The sequence below is a fragment of the Agelaius tricolor genome, unplaced genomic scaffold (assembly GCF_023055355.1).
Source record: "Agelaius tricolor isolate 1412-34295 unplaced genomic scaffold, bAgeTri1.0.p SCAF_21, whole genome shotgun sequence".
Classification (NCBI taxonomy): Eukaryota; Metazoa; Chordata; class Aves; order Passeriformes; family Icteridae; genus Agelaius; species Agelaius tricolor.
This window is the reverse complement of record NW_027269281.1, coordinates 9,733,861-9,755,163: the sequence shown is the minus strand read 5'-3', so window position 1 is coordinate 9,755,163 and position 21,303 is coordinate 9,733,861. Positions and strand designations below refer to the sequence as shown.

General features: G+C 45.4%; 1 protein-coding gene across 3 annotated transcripts in view; it reads right to left on the bottom strand.

Moving 5' to 3' along the window:
* Window positions 1-5,590, bottom strand: part of LOC139598971 (E3 SUMO-protein ligase PIAS2-like) — a 38,436-nt gene extending 32,846 nt beyond the window's left edge. For all 3 annotated transcript variants that reach the window (XM_071445909.1, XM_071445908.1, XM_071445910.1), the window contains exons 1-4: window positions 5,122-5,590; window positions 1,731-1,815; window positions 1,050-1,100; window positions 839-929 (exon numbers count right to left, since the gene is read on the bottom strand). In XM_071445909.1, the coding sequence (XP_071302010.1) occupies window positions 839-929; window positions 1,050-1,100; window positions 1,731-1,815; window positions 5,122-5,590 (696 nt within the window). The remainder of the gene's footprint in view (window positions 1-838; window positions 930-1,049; window positions 1,101-1,730; window positions 1,816-5,121) is intronic.
* Between the last annotated feature and the right edge of the window lie 15,713 nt (window positions 5,591-21,303).

Below are 21,303 nucleotides of genomic sequence, written 5' to 3'. Positions count from 1 at the left end.
CATCTGACACACCAAGGTGGTGACAGACATTATAAAAAGGAGGGTTCATACCTTCTCTCTCCACACAGCATTTTTCCAAACCCACTGCTGAAGAAAAAACCTCAGTACTACTACTTTTTCCATCTTCAGTAGCTTCCAGAACCATTTCAGAACAGGTTACATAAGAGTTTCTCTATTCTATTGTACAGAGATACCCATTCCAGAGATTTTTTTAAGAATAATGAGGTGCTTTTACCTTTTTGTATATATGTATATATATTATGCCTTGAGATGACCGTGCCAATGTACTAGTTTTTAAACATCAGATACCAGTGAAGTGTATGACTTCCAACACTGTTCTGTTTTAGTATCAGGAAATGCTAAGAACCCTAAGACGTGTCTGTTCTTCATTCACGCAATGAATTCTGCACTAACCAGACAGATGCAGAGCAGTATACAAATTTGTACACAAGAAGGTGATACCATTCTCTTGCAACAAGAAGGAACTCAAGCCAATCACAAATATAAACAGCCCAAACAGTGAGGGCTACTACCAAGCAAGTCAAACTAAATTTGAATACCTAGAAGGAGGATTCTTCATGCAGACACTGGTTTGGTTTTGATATATTTTGTTAACTGCAATAGATTAGGTTTGTTATAGGTGGCTAAAACACAATTACTCCATTCAGTGTCTGTAACATGATTAACAGTAGTAATGGCTATCTCACACAGCCAACATACAAACTATATACCTAACAGTAGCCAGAGAAATTTAAGTGATAATAAACAGCTTGACTGTTTTAGCAAGCTAATGTTACAGATAACACACACACACCACAAGTCATACAAACAAGCTTACCGGCAATGGAAACAGCTTCCCATTTACTTTAATACACAAACTAGTAGGGTAATTATCTTCTTGAGGGCAGCTTGTCTCTGCTAGGCATAACCTATATCCCCAAAAAGAAAAAGCATAATTTTTAAGTGTCACCACATTTATATGTCCCCACAAACATCTTATGTTACATTAGCCAATAAAAAGTTGTAAGAGAACACTATGAAAAAGGTACCTTAGCTGAACTTGGACTGTGTAATCTCTTCTGCCCCCAGGCAAGAAGTCCCTGTGACAAAAAGAAATAAAAAGAGAAGTATCCATTTAGACAGCAGGTCTCATATTCCAGTCATACGGAGAAAGAACTGGCACACCTGCCCCAACATCACTAAACTTTGCTCTTATTTTTTTTTATTGAGCTATGAACAAGTCTTATAGGCAACACCTTTGTTTACCTACTGCAAGTTACACAGGACTTTAAGATCAGCATCCTCTGTCAAGAGTTTATAGTAACAATTAAATATGATTTTGCCAGAGAAGAAAAAACCCTCTTGGCTTACACCATAGGTCTTGCAACAACATAACAATATGAATCCTGTGACAAAAAAGCATCCTTCTATTCCTGCAGTCAGGAAACATGCAGGGAAGAAAAGCTCACCACTTCTCTAAATAGTGACAATTATTTGGAACAGAGTAATCGTTAAGTCTTTAATGGGGTAGGTTTTACCCTAAATACACATAAATTCTGTGCATAGTAGTCCCTGAAGAAAACAGAACAGTTAAACTCAGAGTAACTTCAGTGAGGATTATCATTCAGCATCTGCAAGCTTTATGTGCTGCATAAAAATGAACCAAAAACCCCACACTTTCTCCTGAAATTTTGCAAAATTTTACCTAGACTATGCCACACTCTTCTTACCTGGAAATACAGATTTCTCTGACCTGCTGAGGTGTTAAAGCAAAGATAAAAAACTTCTCTTGGAACCTCTGAATACTGCTCTGTACTACAAAGAGAGAGACACAAAAGAGTTTTAACCATGGTAATTAAAGAAATTGATTAAAAAAGGATCTGCAGTTGAGGGATTTGTTTTGTTTTTGGTTTTTTTTTTTGGAACGACGCTTAAGTCATTTATATTCAAACTGTGGTTGAACTGCATGCAACAAAAAACATCAAGAAGTAAGAATGGAACAAATAATTAATTCAACTATATTCAGATGGCTTAATATCGCATTACACTTCACTACTAAAGAAGCTTGTCAAACAGCATTATAATCCTTTCTCCTAAGAGAGAAAGGTGCAAACAAACACACACCAAATCATAACACAACTATTTTAATGTACTACAAGAAGAGAATGTACACCAGAAGTTATTAATGGACAGATGGAAAACTACTCAATTCAGAAACAACTAATTGTAACTAAACCTTTGAGAAGAAGGGGAGAGGAGAAGGGGGAGAGGGAACACAACCCCTACGGCCACAGAAGCCAGCTAGACTTGATGTCTGGGAATTACATCAGTAGCATTTAACAATAAATAAATAAATAAATAAATAAATAAAACTTTCATATCAGAAACTGGCTTGTCTGTCAGTGATGGGAAGCTGTAATATTTTAGTATTAAAGGTTCATAGTATGTACATGTTACTTTTTTACTTTCTTTCAACTTGAGAAGTTAGAAATCTTGACCGGAAATTAAAGTACATTGGACTTGTTCAACAATTTAAAGTAAGCAGAAAGAATGAAAACCACAAAAATAGCACAACTAAACCAGGCAAATTTGGAAGAACTACTAGACTGTCTTGTACACTGTGACATTGAGAGAATAGTATCTCTATGCCCAGAAAAACACACAAAAAGGACACAAACATGAAATAGTACCCAGGTAGAGCAACCACACACCAAGTTCCTCAAAACAATTCAAACCAGCTACATTGTACACGTATGCATGCGTGCACACACACATACCACAGACAACATTTTATATTTTAAAATAATACTTGAGCACATGTAAAAAAGATCATGGAAATGTTTTGTTATTGAATTGAGTGTTGGTTAAAATGAAACTCCAGACCTACACCTGCTCTTGTGTTCTCAGTGCAAAAGAATAACTATACTCATCTCTTTTAAAGAGTTGCACTGAAGTGGACCATACTCCTAGCTCTCTGACCTACCTGTTATTTGAATCCTTAATTCTCAAATACAAAAAAATTGTTTGTTCCATATCTCAATCACCCAGATCTACTAACTGGGACTCTAAGCTATCCATATCAATTTAAAAAAAAATAAAGGAAGCCTCATGTCCAAATTTGCACATGAATCCATGGTAAGAGTAACTTTCAGCCAATGCTCCTGTCCATCGAAAATCAGTCATAGAATCATCAAGGTTGGAAGAGACTTTTAAGATCATCAAGTCGAACTGTCAACCCAGCACTACCACTGTAACCGCTAAACCCCACAACCACATCACCCAGCACCAGATCCATATATCTTTTGAACACCTCCAGGGATGGTGACTCCACCACCTCCCTGGGCAACCTATTCCAATGCTTGACCACTCAAACAGTGAAAAATAATATCTAATATCTAATCTGAATCTCCCCTGGCTCAGTAAGAGAGAAAGAAAAGCCCATTATTTGCATATCATCCATTCCTCATATCTCATTTCCCCACTCCTCCTCACAAATATCTGAGTTGCGGTGCAGTCTGAAAGACTCCATGATCAGTTAAGAAACTAAAATGTATAAGAGGATACAAACATCTTGAAAAATGCTGAACTGTTTCTAAACAATACTACTAAATAGTTAGGGAACATTTTTTCTATGTAAGGTAAGCCAGGTTGAATTTCAAGACAGAAAACATATTTCCAAATAATTAAATACATTGAAGAGTAAGGCATTTGAGGAAGTGAAACTGAGATTTCAAGTTATTTGGAAGACAAAGGTCCATCCAACATTTTAACATACAGTATGGCAACAACTCATAGGCTGAGAAACCTTCACTAACCTGAGTACAACACTGAACAGTGCAGCACAAAGTATCTATTTCAGTGCTGGATATCAGAACCTGCAGAATTGTTGCAGCAAGATAAGGGCAAACTAACAAACCAGCACATTTGTTCTCTTTATGTTGTTGCAACTTATTAATAATTACTGACCCTGAAATCCTTTTCCTGTTCACCCTCTGTATTGGGTCTGGCTAAGCTGGAGTTCATTTCCCCATAGCAGCCTTCACAGTACTGTCCTTTGCATTGGTAGCAGGAAAGGTGTTGAAAACACACCAGTGTTTTGGCTACTGCTGAGCAGCGCTGGCACAGCATCAGTGCTGTATCTCAACATTTTCCCCCCATCAAGGGGCTGGGAGTGGGCAAGATCCTGGGAGGGGCCACAACCAGGCCAGCTGACCCAAATTGACCAAAGGGATATTCCATACCATACAACATCAACTCAGATATAAAAGCTAAGGGAGGGAGGAGGAATGGGGGGGGGGGGGGGCATTTGTTATTCTACAATGTTTGCCTTCCAAAGCAACCACTATGCATGCTGAAGCTCTGCTTCCTGGGAAGTGTCTGAACATCGCTTGCTGATGGGAAGTAGAGAATAAACTTTTTTTCTTTTTGCTTGTGCTCACACAAAGTTTCGCTTTTGCTTTAGTAAACTGCTTTATCTCAACCTACAAGTCTACAAGTTGTTTTCCATCTTATTTTCTCTCCCCTGTCCCACTGGGGAGGGATAGAGCAGCCTGGTGGACACCTGGCATCCAGCCAAGGTCAACCCACCACACCCTGACAGACGTGTTCCTCACTTGCACCAGGCAGAGACTTCAGGTCCAAATCTTTCAGCCAAAAGCAGAGGTTCAGACTAAAAATTAGGAAGCATTTATTTACCAAAGAGGGTGGTCAAGCACTGGAACAGGCTGCTTAGATATGTGGTCAATGCCCCAAGCATGTCAGTGTTTAAGAGACATTTGAACAATGCCCTTGACTAACTTCTGGCCAGCTCTGAAGTGGTCAGGCAGTTGAAGGATCATTGTAGTTACCTTCCAACTGAAGTATTCTACTCTATTATTTAATATTCAAAAGACAAAGATCTTTAATCATATAATATTTACAAAAGAGAACAGAACACTCTTTTCTGAGGTGTGGCTTGGCACTGGGTAACAAGTGGTGAAGAGAGGACAAGGGTAGAGATGAGAAGGGAAAGGAGTTTCCACTTTTTCCCAGCTGCAAAAAGCCATTTAAGTCAACTTTGTACTGTCATTAGCAACACTTATTTCATTAATTAAGCAACCTACAGAGCTATTGAACACTTACCTAGACTTGTAGGTTTTATGAGCACATCAAGCACATCATAAAATGATAAGCTTTTCAGTTGAACATCAGGATGAACAGGTGGAATTGGAGGGGATGGCTGCTGCATCTCAAAGTGGGGCTTAGTGTCTTGGAGGAACACAGAACTGACAGGTGTGGAAGGAGACTGAGGTGTGACTGAAGAAGAGAGTGGGTGAATGCCAGCAACAGTGAGGTCAGGCTCAGCAGGAGAGGAACTACTGTCCAAATTGAAAACTGCAGGGTTTATAGCTGATAAATCTGAAAGTCCTTCAATCATCCTTGGGTAACGACGCCTATAGAGTTCTTGGATTTTTATCTGAACTGCTGGGCTGCAGCCACTCTTCAGTAAGTGCAGTGCCCTCATCAGGAGGTCATGTTTCCGCCCACTTTTATTATGTCCAGCAAACCCCAACAACACTTGTAGTTCAGAAACACGAAAACTTGATACCATATTCTAGAAAGAAAAGAGAGGTAAGCACAGGTAAACCAACAGTACCCCAAGAAAGCACTTTTGAGGAGCACAGTAAAACATGTTAACTTAAGTCATGCTAGTTTCACACTTATCTTAGGTACTACCTGACACAAAAGTATAGTTAAAAACAAAGTGTCCAGGATGAATTGTAGTAAACCCCATAAGTTTGGGAAAAGCACCATGGAGAATATGAACAATAGGAATGCTGAAACAGCAAAAGAAAATTCCTGTTTCCCTGTCCTCCGCCCTTAACCTATCTCTGTAACCCTATAAGGCAATGTCATGTTAACCCCTTACCATTGGTCAAGCTTGGATCCTTTCCAACCCTATAAAAGAAGCATACTGTACCCCATTAGTTGGGAAGAAGAAGAGCAGAGACCCTTCACGGACCTCCCCAAATAAAGCCATCTCCGTGGAACAGCCTGCGCCTTCTCCTTCTCCTCTCTCTCCATCTGCTGCAGCCTCAAGCCCGGGGCACCACTACCTAGCAAGCAAAGCTGAAATCCTGAGAGCTTGCAATCACTATAGAGCTGATAATCACCATGCTTGCTAGATGGTAGCCCCGTGGCGTTGGCATGAGCGAGCTCGCTTTGGGCACCCGGTCCCTACCCAGGGACTGAGCTCCTGAGCCCTATTGCTCTGCTTTATGATAAGGCCGATCAGAGGCTTTATTAATGAAGACTGAGTTTGGTTGTATTATAATTTCAAAGACTTGTTTCCACACTCAAACAATAGCAACAACATAAACCTTCATGCAACCCATGCATTAAATAGGTTAAATGGGTCTCAAATTCACAGGCAGAAACACAAGTTCTAACACAAAGTATCTGTCTCACTTCATGAAATAAGCAAACAAACAAACAAAAGTCCTGATGAATATTATCACCTGTCTTCCAACACATTTTAAGCACTCCCTTATTTTATTTCCTAAGTTCTGCACAGTGTATTTTGAAAATTCTTTTATTTTGTGCAGCATGTTAAAGGCATGCATGAACAGAGAAAGGCACATCAGCTTTCACTCCTAAAAGGATGGTACAGCAAGGTGGACAGTTTTTAAAAGGTTACATTATATTATATTATATTATATTATATTATATTAGATTAACCAAGTGCTTAACCAACATAACTGATTCTTCAAACTTTGCAGAAAACTTCTTGTCCTTTTCATATAACAGTCTGGTATGGTGGGTCACAAAGATCTCTTCAAAGGAAATAATACTATTCAGTTGGTTATCACAGTTAGTTGTGGGAGACTTTGAGGATTGAACTGTGAAGTTCATAAACAGAAAGACACTTATTTAAAAAAAAGTCCACTATGCAAAAGGAAACAATCTTCTCTCCCTATTACTAAAAAAGAGTAACTTAGCATGGGCACATCATTTCACATTTCTGTGAGCAAGCTCTTACAACCATATAGTCAGCCAACAAAAAATGTCCAAACTTCTCCTGGCTGCTTGGTCCCTATTCTCACCTTGAGAAATTTGTTGTGACAGTAAGAGACCAGGGAATTGAATCAGAGTAAAACTGAACTTAGAATCATGGAATCATTCAGGTTAGAAAATACCTCTAAGATCATTGAGTCCAACCATTCACCCAGCACTGCCAAGCCCACCTTTAAACTGTGTCCCCAAGTGCCACATCTACATGTCTTTTAAATCCCTCCAGGGATGTTGTCCTGGGTAACCCAAAATGTTATTGTATTCCATATCTGTGCCCAAAATTGTTACTGTCTTTTTAAGACTCAGCAGCTGGAAATAGAACCACAGGGCTGGGGAGTACTGGTCCTTTTTTAAGGTTGGGGTCACTCATCCTGGTTTAGGGAAAATTTGGGAGGAAACTTCCAAAGGGGCCCCTCTAGAAAGCAGATTCAAGTGGCCCCTCCCCCAATTGGTTCAGGAAAAGATTTCCTTGGAGAAAAGTGGAAAAAACTGTTTATTTAACAAGCAAAGCATTCACAAGCATAAAAAATTAATAATATTAAACAATAAAACCTCTCACTGTTCTGAAGAGATGGCAAATTCAGAAAGTCCTTGTCGTGGATTGTAGCTCAGCTCACTCAGTCTCTTATCAGTCCCTCTGGAGCTGGAATGCAGGGTCCCAGGCCCTGGTGGGGCACAGGTATGAGCTCCCAGTGTTTTTTTGGGTTTTCAGTCCAGAGCAGGTTTGAACAGTTCCAAGAAAAAGAAAAGCCACAGTCCGGGGAACTTCTCTGCCTCTGCTAGCTAAGAAAAACTAACTAAAAAGCAAAGGAGAGCTCTCTCCTGCTCCTTATCCATGCTGCAGACAACACAGTCTGCGAGAAGGAAAAAAATGCAGGGGAGCAAGTGCAGTTTCTAAAAACAAACTGCACACTTCTCTCTCCCTTCACTCTCAGAACCAGTCTTAAAGGTGCAGAACTTAATATGCAGCATAAACAGAACAGACGATTGGGGATACAAGGATCATAAAGTCACCCTAGGACACTGGGGCAGAAGGGCTCTTTCTCTTTCCCTTGAGGCAGTGAAAGGCAGAAGCTCCCCTTTGTTTTCTTTTGTTTTTCCCTGAGGGGTTTGCTTCAGGCAGGTCTCAAAGAAGCTGTATTTCACAGTCCTAAAGTGCTTCAAGGCAAATTCCACAAATATCTGTCTACAGCCAAACCATACTGAGAAAAACAGAACAGTCCTGCTCCATAAGGTCATCTCAGCCAGCTGCCTGCTGCTTCTGTCAAGGAGAAGGTGAAATCCCTCTACAAGTTCCAGCCGCTGACTGAGCTCAAGCTGCCTTTGTCAACAGAACTGCCATCACCAGAAAGATAAGAAGGGCATTTGGCTCATTTTGGACTCCAGGTTTCCTTTTTGTTTTGTCCTTGTTCCCTGTTGGTTGTTATTTGGGGGGAGGGTTTGTCCACCATGTTCCATTTGACTCCCAGACCACACTGTTATCTGTGGAGGGTGCCATCTTGAGGGAGAGGTTTCTCCACCCTTTTAGTTTCACTTTGTTGCTAGGGAGTCCGCAAGGTTTAGCAACACTGTATCTAGTCATTACTTACTGTTATTTTTTGCCTGTTGCTGTTTAATTTTTTAGTAAACTGTTATTTTTCCCACTTATATCTACTTGCATTCATCTCTCCTTATTGGTGGAAAGGGAGGGGTTAAAATTAAAAGGGGAGGTAACTAATTTTGTAGTGTCCATCTCTTAAATTGTCTTAAGCCAAGACAAATGGTGACTCCACCAATGCCCTGAGGAGTCTGTTCCAGTCCTTGACAACCCTTTCAGTGAAGAAATTTTTCCTAGTATCCAATGTAAACCTCCCCTGGTGCAACTTTGAGGCCATTTCCTCTCATCCCCTTACCCAGGAAACCGATCCCACCTGTCATGGTTTAACACTGGCACAATGCCAGTGCCCCCATGAAGATACCTTCTCCCTGGTTTCTGCTGTGAGATGTGACCAGGAATAAGCAAAGCAGGCTCCTACTTAGGGAAAAAAGAACCAGAACTTTATTAACTACTCTACAACTACAGATAAAAAGGAACACACACACAGGGAAAATGAAAACTTCACAAATGCATTTCCTCCTCCCCCCACCAAATTTCCAACACAATACATTTGTTCCTCAAATCACCAACTCTCGGTCCAGCAGCACCTTTTAGACAATCAATCCTCAGTTCATCAAGAGGAGAGGAGTCCTTCTTGTGCCATGGGCTTCCCCTGGAAACACAATCGAAGCCTCATGTGTTCCTGTGTCACTCGTGGCACCGCCCGGAGTACATCTGCCATCGTGACTTCTTCCTTTTCATGTCCAGTGCTCTCACCACTGAACACGGACCAGAACTGCTTCTAGGGTTGTCTTTTAAGGATGCTCTGTCCCGATCCAAAAAAGGCACAGTCTCTCCTTTTGGGACACCTGTCCCCACAATCGTGTCTCTCAGGGGGGGCTGCCCGATGGCTCCCGGAGTATCTCTCTCTTTCTCTCTTCCACCCTTCCACCCCGGGGCTCAGGCCTACCTCTCCCGGCCACATGGCTTTTCCCCTCCCCCTGCCCAGCCAGCAGCTGGGCCGGGGGAGAGACCTGAACTCTTTCCCGCCGGAAACCCAAGAGGACCCTCCCAGGGGAGAGCTCTGCTTTTAACCCCGTGTTCTCAGAGGCGTGTCCATGTCCCAATGGCCAGGTTAAATGCCAATATTAAAGTCTGAATATCCATTGGCCAAAAACACAGCATCCCAAAAAACACATTTCCTGTCAAACCACCACACCACCTCACTGCAACCTCCTTTCAAATAGATTTAGAAAGCAATAAGGTCTCCCCAGAGCCTCCTTTTCTCTAGATGAAACAACCCCAACTCCCTCAGCGGCTCCTCATCAGACTTGTGCTTGTCGTGGTTTGACACTGGCCAAATGCCAGGCACACACAAAAGCTGCTCATTCACCCTCCCCTGCCACAGCTGGGCAGAGGAGAGAAAATTTAACGAAGGGTCCATGAGTTGAGAAAAGGACCAGGAGAAAACACTCCAAGGGCAAAACAGGCTCAACTTAGAGGTACAAAGTGAATTTATTACAAACAAAATGAGAGGAGGATAATGAGAAGTAAAACAAGCCCTTAAAAACACCTTTTTTCCTCCCAACTCCTCCCTCATTCCCATCGACAGTGCAGGGAGACAGGGTGTGGGGGTTTTGGTCAGTTCGTCACCCGAGGTTTTTTTCTGCTGCTCAGGGAGAGAAGTTGTTCCCTTGTGAGACCATGGCGTCTCTCCCATGGGAGACAGTTCTCTGCGAACTTCTTCAGCATGGCTCCAATCTCATGAGCAGCAGTCTTGCCAAAACTGCTGCAATACGAGTCCCTCCCACAGGCAAATAGTCCTTCCAAAACTGCTGTAGAGTGGGTCACTCTTCCATGGGATACAGTCCTCCAAGGACAGGCTGCTCCAGCCTGGAAGCAGGGATGCCACAGGATCACAGCCTCCTCCCAGGCATCCACTCACTCCAGCATGAGCACCTCCCCCACGGGCTGTGGGTAGATTTCTGCATCCCCCATGGACCCCCATGGGCTGCAGGGGGACAGCCTGTTTCACCATGGTCATCACCATGGCCTGCAGAGGAATCTCAGCTCTGGCACCTGGAGCACCTCCTCCCCCTCCTTCTTCACTGCCCTTGGTGTCTCCATAGTTTTCCCTCACACGTTCTCACCTCCTCCTCTTCTCTAGCTGGAATTAAAACCGTTTGTTTTGTTTTTCTTCCTAAATATGTTATCACAGAGGCATTACTACCATCTCTAATTGGCCCAGTCTTGGCCAGCAGCATGTCCATCTTCATGGCCATCAGGGATTGGCTCTGCCAGATATGGTGGAAGTTTCTAACAGCTTCTCACAGAAACCACCTCTGTGGCCCCCCGCTACCAAAAATCAGGCCATGCAAAAACAACACAGTGCTCCAGACCCTTCACCAGTTCTGTTGCCCTTCGCTGGATAGACTCATGCTCCTTAATGTTTTTCTTGGCGTGAGGAGCCCAAAACACAGAATTTGAGGTGTGGCCTCACCAGTGCCCAGTACAGGGGAATGATCACTGTCTGAAGTACTAAGGCCTGAACAATAGGCCCTGACTGAGGTCTGAACAACTGGACCTAAGCCATTGTTGAGCTACAGATAAACCTTTCGACCAAATGTTATATATATATATATATATATATTCACTCATTAATCAAGTATTGTTATATGTGTTCATTTATTGGCAAAACATGTATTTACCTTTCTGTATCTGGAAACCAGATGAGGCCACATCTGGCCCAATTAGGGGGGTATAGGATCAAAGACAATTCTGTTGGTTCCTCCTTGAGCCCTGTCCAGGCTTTGGGAGAAAGCCAACAGGAGAATGAAATTAGAAATTACGTCAGCTTGTTTGTTTAACAGTATAAAAGTTGGGCTACTGACACAACAAAGTGGGGGAGCCTCGTGGCCTGCAAGGTGCATGCACCACAGGATTTCCCAGTTACTGGGTTTGGTTCTCCAGTCCTTTGCTGTGACAGCTTCCCGCCCCCCAGCTGATCTTTCTTGGACTTGGATGATGGTAAAGTATTATGGTAACTGGTGATGTATCCTTCTTAATCACTATAGGCATTCTTTTGTAGTAATTATTAGGTGCATTGCTTAGCTTATCCTTTTGTGATTCTTTGCATTTTGTATTATAGTAAATTACACTATTCCTTAAGTTGGTGTCTGTGTCTCTGACCCTACTCACTGGCAAAACACTGCCCTACTCCTGATGGCCACGCTATTGCTGATACAAGCCAAGATGCCATTGGCCTTTGTAGCCACCTGGGCACACTGCTGGCTCCTGTTTGGCTGGCTGTCAACCAGCATCCCCAGGTCCTTTACCACAGGGCCATTTTCTGGCCACTCTTCCTCAAGTCTATGGCACTGCATGGGGTTGTTGCGACCCAAGTACATGACCCAGCACTTGACCTTGTTGAACCTCATACAGTTGGTCTCAGCCCATTGATCCAGCTCATCCAGATCTCTCTTGTACCATTACAAGACAGCAGGAGCAAGCAACCAGGAACTGCCTTTTCAAGGGCCACATTATTCATACACATCAAAACAACCATCTAAAATACTATGGTAGCACTCTCATCAGGCACACACTTTCCTCACCATTGAGGGGATGAGGTTATCCTTTTTCAGATACCGAATATCAAGACAATATTTCAAGACAGCCAGTTTGGATACAGTGATGCTTCAAGTAGCTATCAGGGAGCTAGCCCAGCAATCTTCAAACTGGTATTCCCCCAACACCCCACCTATAAATGCACCATGGATGCAGTTGCCAGTGAAAGCAGTGTCACAATAAGTGTTGAGTGGCTCACCCTAGCTTTTGAAGAAGAGGCCAACTGAAGATTTCACCTTAATTTCATCACAGCAACTTCTCAACAGCAAAACAATAGAAGTAAAGAAAGATGGAGACAGAACTTCTTGGAGTTTGCAAAATGCTAGAGAAAGTCATTGTCCATCTGGCATTTCTGTTCTACCTTTTCTCACTCTCACAGTTAAGATGAAGAAAATAGTATTTCAAGTATTCATAATAAATAGCTTGAAGTACTATAAAAGCTTTATAGTCACGTCACATAAAAGAAATTGTGTTAAAAGATAATACCAATATTCAAGAATTTACAGAGAACTTTGTGTTGCATGCTTTCATAGATAGTTGTATAAACTTGATAGCAGCATCAGCTCCTTTGTTTCAGACGCTGAGTAAGCATAGTTCTGGATTCCATATCCAGAATACAAACAAATAAAATAATCCTTGACAATGAGATTAAGGAAACAGCATGTATTGCAAAATATTGTCTATTACCCTGCTCGCTGCCTTCTGTGCATTCCTGCAAGTTAATCAAGGCAAAACATGCAGTCAATTGCCTCAAAACAGCTAACATTTTATACAGAAATTCCACAAGTTAACATTTAGCTACATTTCCTTTTATTAGAAGACACAGGCTGGCTTCAATACCATAATCAGTGAGATTTTAAATTAACACACCCTTTAAAAAAATGCTTGAGAGTATAAAAAAGATACATAGTTTTGTCCATCAATGCAAAAATCTTACATAGATTTCTGAAAGAAGTCATGCAACAGTGAGTTTTACTGAAATTAAACAATTGGTTTTTGCAACATTTTCTCCCTAAAGCTGATTCTACGTGCCTTTTAAAGCAGCAACCACCACATGTATGAAAATGCAGCTAGTCTGATCTACAAATTGTGCCTGAAAAATCTGGTGGCCTTCTACAACAGGATTATAGTGTTGGTGAATAAGGAAAGAGCAACTGACATCTACCTGGACTTGTGCAAAGCATTTGACACTGTTCCACACAACATCCTTGTCTATAAACTAGAGAGACATGGATTTGATAGATGGACCCCTCAATGGAGAAGGAATTGGCTGGATGGTCACACTCAAAGAGTTGTGGTCAATGGCTCAATGTCTAGGTGGAGACTGGTGACAAGTGATTTTCCTCAGGGGTCAGTATTGGCACTGATTCTGTTTAACATCTTTGTTGACAACATGGACAGTGGGATTGAGGGTACCCTCAGCAAGTTTGCTGACAACACCAAGCTGTGAGGTGCAGCTGACATGCTGGAGGGAAGGGACACAATCCAGAGGGACCTTAACAGGGTGGACCTGTGCAAATCACATGAAGTTCAACAAACCCAAGTGCAATGTCCTGTACCTGGGTCAGGGCAATCCCAAGCACAAATACAAGCTGGGTGGAAAATGGACTGAGAACAGCCCTGAGGAAGAAGACATGGGGGTGTTGGAGGAGGAGAAGCAGCTCAACATTACTCAGCAATGTGTGCTTGCAGGCCAGAAAGCCAACCGCGTTCATTTTTTGACCCTTGCAGACCTTTTGCAGACCCATTTTGACCCTTGCAGTTTCATTTTTTAAGTTTCAAAAACTACATTCTCTTCTTCATCTACACCCTTGCTGTCTCTCGCCACAATCATTAATTCTTAATTATTCTAGATACAACAGACTTTTAAGGTACCACAATATGCTTCATTGGTCTGAAAAAGTGACTACACACCTAGGAAGAATATAAGAATTACATGGGACTTACTTCCAGCATTTATAAATCCAATTCTCCAGTAAATTTTGTGTAATCTCTCCTTCCACAGAAGATGTATGAGCACACTTCCATCTCTTCTCACTAAAATGAGTTCTTTTACACAATGGCCATGAAACTGATCACTAGTGTCACACAAATTAGTTTTGGCACAGGCATATCCATTTGCCTATAAAGCGCTTCTTTTTTCCTCCCATAAAGATGAAACTAACACATTACATCAAAACCTGATTATATACAGACTATGAGACTGAAGCTATTATCTTCTAAACTATGGATCTACAATGTTTCAAAGACCGCGTGCATTCTGTGTGCATCAAGTCCTTCTCTGCAGGGCTGCTCTCAGTTCATCTCCCAGTCTGCACTCATGTCTGGGGTTGCCCCAACCCAGGTGCAGCACCTTGTACTTGAACTTGTTGAACTTCATGAGGTTCTCATGAGTGCATTTACCAAGTTTGTCCAGGTTCCTCTGAATGGCATCCCATCCTTCTGTTGTGTCAACTGCACCATTCAACTTGGTGTCATCTGAAAACTTGCTGAGGGTGCACTTAATCTCACTATTGATGTCAGTGATAAAGATATTTAAGAACACCAGTCCCAAGACAGAGCCCTGAGGGACACCACTCATCACCAGCCTCCACCTGGACACAGAGACATTGACCACAGCTCTCTGGCTGCATCCATGTCCTGGTTGCAGAGAGGGGGCAGAGCTTAGTGCTGTGTGGGTGTATTGGGTTTGCATGGCCTGGTTTTGGTAGTGGGGGGGGGAAGATGAAGGGGTGGCTTCTGTGAGAAGCTGCTAGAAGTGTCCTCCATATCTGGCAAAGCCAATACCTGGCAGCTCCAAAAATGGATATGCCGCTGGTGAAGGCTGGGCCAATTAGAAAGAGTGGTAACACCTCTGTAATAACATTTTTAAGAACATAGAAAAAAAAAGTTATTGCACAGCTGTAATTGTGGCCTGAGAAGAGCAGGGTGAGAATATGTGAGAGGAACAACTATGCAGACACCAAGGTCAGTACAGAAGGAGGGGGAGGAGGTCGTCCAGGTGCTGGAGCTGAGATTCCCCTACAGGCTGTGGTGCTGACCATGGTGAAACAGGCTGTCGTCCTGCAGCCCATGGAGATCCATGGGGATGCAGAGATCAACCTGCAGCCCATGGAGGAAACCCACACTGGAGCAGGTGAATGACTGGGAGGGGGCTGTGACCCTGTGAGAGACTCGTGGAGAGAGAAGCACCTGCTGGAGCAGCCTGTACTTGACGGACTGCATCCTGTGGAAGACTGACCCACTCTACAGCAATTTGGGGAGAACTGTTGCTCATGAGATGGACTCATGTCAGAGAAGTTTGCAGAGAACTGTCTCCCATGGAAGGGACCCCACACTAGAGCAGGGGAACGACTTTTCTCCCTTGCATTGCACGAAATAGTTTATTCAGTTGTTTTGCACTGGGTTCTGTATTATTGCACAGAATAGTATGTTTATATCCTCATGGGATTCCCCTCTTATATCACATGGTCTTTCCCTCCCCCAAAAGCCCCAGTGGTGATGGTTTGTCCCAGGTTTACTCCTCCCTTCGCCCCCTCACTTGTATCCCATTGGCTGTGGTCCTCCTCCTCCACTCCTCCACCCCCCCCATTCCCCCGGGTTTAAAAGTCTCCCACCATGAGGCATCTCTCTCTTTTTCACCTGGGAAGTCACCTGGATCACCTCATGACTCCTATCTAGGAAATAAAATAGGACTTTGTTCCCGAGAGGCCAAGAGCGCCTCCATCTTTTGCTTCTGTCCTATGTAAGATTGTAAGGACTAAGGTCCATAGCTAGCTGGATTGGACCCAAACAGCTGGCCAGATTCAATCTTACAGTTGGCCCTAACGTGGATTTGTCTCCCACAAGGTCTGTGTCCTGGTTTGAAAAGGAAGTGAGTTTTTTGGGATGCTGTGGTCAAACCAATAGGTGCTCAGATTTGAATATTGGCACCTAGTGTGGCCACTGAGGACATGGATATGCCTCTCAGAACACAGAGGGTTAAAAGCAGAGAACTCCCAGGGGGAAGCTCTCTTGGTTCCGGTCTGTGAAGGTGGTCAGACCTCCCCTGCCCAGCTGCTGCGGGCTGGGTGGGGGAGGGGAAGCCACGCGGCCGGGTGAGGTAGGCCGGAGCCTTGGACAGAGAAGGGAGGTGAAGGCCTTTGCAGGATGGAAGGGTGGAGGAGCACTGAGAGGCATCGGGCAGCCACCCCCCCCCCCCCCCCCCCCCCCACCTCAGGAGAGAGAGAGAGAGAGTGAGCTGGTGTCTGTGCCTGTGCCACCTTGAAATTTGATAGCACGGCCAGCCAAGACAGAGAAGGAGGGGAGGGTGTGTCAAGAAGGTGCCTGGCAGGGCAGCCATGGGAGTTCTGGACAGGCAGAGCCTGAGAATTTTTAACCCTTTTCTTGGATGATGGAAACCTTACAAATGCTGATCCTCCTGGAGTTGAATGAGAAGAGAGATAGAGATAAGAGGAAATGGGCCACGAGAGAAGTTGAGAAGAATCTTAGGTGGAAGGGATGATGGAGTGGCCTTTGGCTGGACTTTTCTTGTATAGCCATGGACAGAACCATTTTTCCTGTGACACAGAGACTGCATGCAGGGGGGAGGCAATGGCTTGGAGCCAAGAGAGTGCAGTGATGTTATGTGAAGGAGTGCATGAACAGAGACGACGGGTGAGGAGGGTGGTGGTGCCCTCCATCTTCAGGGAAGAAGAAGACCTCTGTTCTCGAGACCCCCTTGGCCCCAGGGGGTGAATTTGGGGGGGACTGGTGTCCCGAAAGTGAGAGACTGTGCTTTTTTTTGGAACTGGGCAAAGCATCCTTAAAAGGGGAACCCTAGAAGCAGCTCTGGTCCATGCACAGTGATGAGAGCACTGAGCATGGAAGGAAGATGTCACGATGGCAAATGATCTCCGGGCGGTGCCATGTGTGACATGGAAACACAGGAGGTTTCAACTGTGTTTCCAGGGGAAGCCTATGGTACAAGAGGGACTCCTCTCCTCTTGATGAACTGAGAAGTGATTATCTAAAAGGTGGTGATGGACTGAGAGTTGGTGATCTGAGGGATGGATGTACTGGAAATTTGGTGGGGGGGAGGAGGAATGTTTTTGGAAGGTTTTCATTCTGAGTTCTGTGTGTGTTTTTCTTTATATATAGTTGTAGGTTAATAAAGTTTTTCTTCTTTATTCCTAAGTTGGAGCCTGCTTTGCTCTATTCCTGGTCACATCTCACAGCAGACACCAGGGAGCATATATTTTCATGGGGGCACTGGCATTGTGCCAGCGTCAAACTGTGACAGTCTGAGACACCACACAGCAGCTGGTAATCCACGTGTGGATTACGTAAACTTTTGGACTGTCAGTTACCTCGAGTTCTTTGTCATTTTTTGGACAATGGAGAATCACAAGGGTGGGATCAGCAGCCCATCCAGCCCAAGGCAGACTGATCTCAGGACAGAGAACTTCCTTACAGAGTCCCAGAAAACCAAGGGACCCAGGAGGGGTAAGGGAACCCCTGTGAGTGGTAGTGGGACCCCAGCGTGGCCCCTGAAGTGTAGGGGTTACCTCTGGTGCAGGGAAAGGTCTAGGCCCCGAGTGTGAGGGTTTGTGCATCCCACGGTTTTTGCTGGTCCGTGCGGAGCTGGTTCACGCGGCCCAAAGAAAGTTCAAACATGGGTGGAGCTGCTCCGAGCTCTGTGGTTAGCAGCGGTGCTGCAGTTTCCTAGGGTGCGGCAGTGGCGGCACAGGCGCACGTGGTGATTTACTGCAGTTCAGTGGCGCGGCTGTGGCATGGCAGGAGTGCGGGCAGTGGCAGAGATGCCGTGGCTCGTATTTTTGCCGTGAGCGGATGTGTGCAGGCGGCGGTGGACCCCGGCAAGAAGCGGGGGACCAGCGTGCACAGCACCGACTCCGGTGCAGCGGCCACGTGGCTTGGATTGGCGCAGCAGCTGGCGGAGGCATTTTAAAAGCCGCGCAGTTTGCCACACACACGGTTTCGCCTCTTGCCTCAGATTGGGGGGGAGGGGAAACTACGGAAGCTTTCCTGGATTGGCTGTGGACACAGTGCTTTCAGTTTTCAGTTTGTACTTGTTGTAAGGAGGGTAGATACAGTTTTGCAGAAAGCAAATAACATCAGAATGGGTGCAAAGCTTTCTGCAATACAGAGAGGCATTTATATCCTAGTTAGAGATTCCCTAAATAGTGGAAACGCTAAGGTTTCCAAAGGAGTTTTGAAACGGTTTGTTTGCTGGACATCTTTTCATTTCCCTCAGTTTACCCAGCAGAATGTTAATTCTGTCTCTGCCTGGGACAAAATTGGAGCATTGCTAACAGCACAGGCGGAACAGGGAGACAGAACAGTGTCTCAATTTCTCCCTGTGTTCCTTGTGATCCAGAAAGAAGTGCTTAAGAGGGATTTGAAGGGACAGCCACAGCAAACCTCCCCTCCTGTGGCTCTCTCTACCCCTCCTCCCAAACCCTCTGCCCCTGATCTGAGAGGGACGTGCAAGGCACCCCGAGAATCGCAGGGTACCTGGCACAGCCACTGTTTCCCTGGCCTCCCAGCTCCCCCTCAGTACCCTGGCTCTGGCAGTTGTGCGCAGGCTGACAGAGCACCTTCCCTGCACCCCTTTAACCCAGTTGCTGTTTCCCCGATTTCGCGTGCTGACCCCCCTATCCCCAAAATGGCAGCAACAGCATGGTTGGCCTCCAAGATGGCACCGACCATGTGCTCGGGGGCCAAGATGGCAGCGGCCATGTGGCGAGACCTCCTGAATACCCTTCTTCCCATAATCCCTTTCGTTCACCTGTCCCCTCCCCCAAACCCTTCCAGTCCCACAACCCCTTCCTTCCCTTGGACATTCCTCCCCCTCCCTCCATGTTCCCGCCCTCCATGATGTCATCCCCCAACCCCTGCTCCACCTCCCCACAAAGCCCCTCCCCCCCTGCCTGTTCCTGTTTCCCATGCCCCCCTACCCGGGTCCCAAGAGGGTGGGGCTGGGGGTGGGGGTGTCCCCCCTCCCAGTTACCAAGGGGGCAGGGTGGAGGGGGCCGGGGGAGAGGGTGTCCCCCTGCCCAGTGCCCACGGGAGTAGGGTGGGGGGATGGATCCCCGCCTGCTCCCCAAAGGGGTGGGGCTGTGGTGGGGGGTACTCCCTTGTTCAGTCCCCAAGGGGGTGGGGCCGGGGTGGGGGGTGGTCCCATGCCCGGTTCCCATGAGGGTGGGACTGGGAGAGGGGGTGGACCCCTTCCCGGCTTCCACAGGGGTGGGGCTGAAGAAGGAGGTGGTGCCCCTGCCAGTTCCCAAGTGGGGAGTGGTCCCCCTGCTGGATTCCACGGGGGTGGGGCCAAAAGGGAAAACCCTGGGGATAAAAGCCAGAGGGAGGAAGCAATTCCCTCAGTAGCCCCTGTCCTATATACTGGTGGTAGAAGTGGCCCTAGAAACTACCAGCCCTTCTCCTACCAAACAAAGAGAGTGTTGTGTAAAAGTCAGAATTCGGTAGAAAAAGCGAAATTTTTAGCAGCATGATAAGAGCCACATTAACATCCCTTGAATTTGTTCTTACTGACCTCCTAGATCTTTTCCGGTGCCTGCTTACACAGAGTTTGATCTATGGGAAAGCTCCTGGAAGAGATCCCTGAGGGGACTCCTGGAGGAACTTAAGCAAAGCACACAGGGTGCCAAAGATATAGAACATAACGACATCACTTATGAACATCTATGCGGAGAGGGGGAGTGGGCTAAGCCCGAAGACCAACCTCGGGTGTTAACAAAATTTATTCTAGATAAGATCACAAAAGCTGCGGACAAGGCTTTTAACCAGTTGCCGACTGTTAAAGCTAGGGGTACTTACCTTAACATTAAACAGTCTCCTTCTGAGAGTTTCTTGCAGTTTGTCGACCAGCTCCATGCACAAGTTGAGAGACAAGTACGAGACTCCAGGACACAGGTGGAGATAGTTAAAGAGATGGCACAGAGAAATGCCAATGAGGTCTGCAGCAAGGTGCTCCTGGGTCTGCCTCTCAACCCTCCACCTACACTGGCAGAGATGATCGAAGCGTGTGCTTGGAAGGCGGAACTGTTTGCTGCACAGGAGGCATGGGCAAGGCCAACAAACTCAGGTACTGTGGCAGCTGTATCTTCAGGAGTGAGGAGGCAACAGATGTCACCAGAGCAGCTTCAACATGTCATCTGCTTCCAATGCAATAAGCCAGGACACTTTGCCCAAGACTGCCCCCAAAGCCAGCAACAGAGGAAGAAAACCATCAAACCAAAAAACTAGGACATGAGCGCAAGCCCGCACTGCACCATGACATAAATGCAGCGGGCTTCCCTAAGAGAAAAACCGCCCTCAAAACAGAAAAGGGAGAGGAAGGGAGGCAGGGTGCGGGGACAGCAAAAGAAATGTTTACAGGACAAAATCTGTCAGCCTCACAAGCGTTTCAAGCTTGTGACCACCAAAGCTTTTGTTTTCAGGTCTACCCAGTGGACAGTCATTGCAGTGAACCTGCTGGAGGACTCACGGGACTTGATGGTAGAATCGCACAGGATTGGACAGTGAGTACTTTGTTATTGGGGACACTGCACACACACCCATGGAGATTGAGGTGGCTCCCATGATCATCAAGGGGGACATATATAACCTCATTCTCCAGGTGCGCTCTCCACAGCCACCCTTCTATTTGGCCAAGGGGCAAATCATCGCCCAGGCCATTCCTATTCCAGCAGAAATCTCAGTAAATGACAAAGCACCAGGTGTCTACTGGGCAGAAGTGGTTGGCAAGGACAAAGCCATTATGGGATGCAACCTAATGCGTGGAGCAGACCATCTCCACATGGAAAGGTTGCTTGACATGGGGGCAGATGTGACAATCATACCTAAAAGTTGTGGCCGTCACATTAAGATTTGCAACCCATGGCTGACAAAATCCAAGGTGTAGTAGGTATCACATTGGCAAAGATATCAAAAAACCTTGTGCAAATTGAAGGGCCGGATGGAAAATTGGCCAGTGTCCATCCGTTTGTCACCGATTACATAGCTCTCTTGTGTGGGAGAGACACCATGTCCCAGTG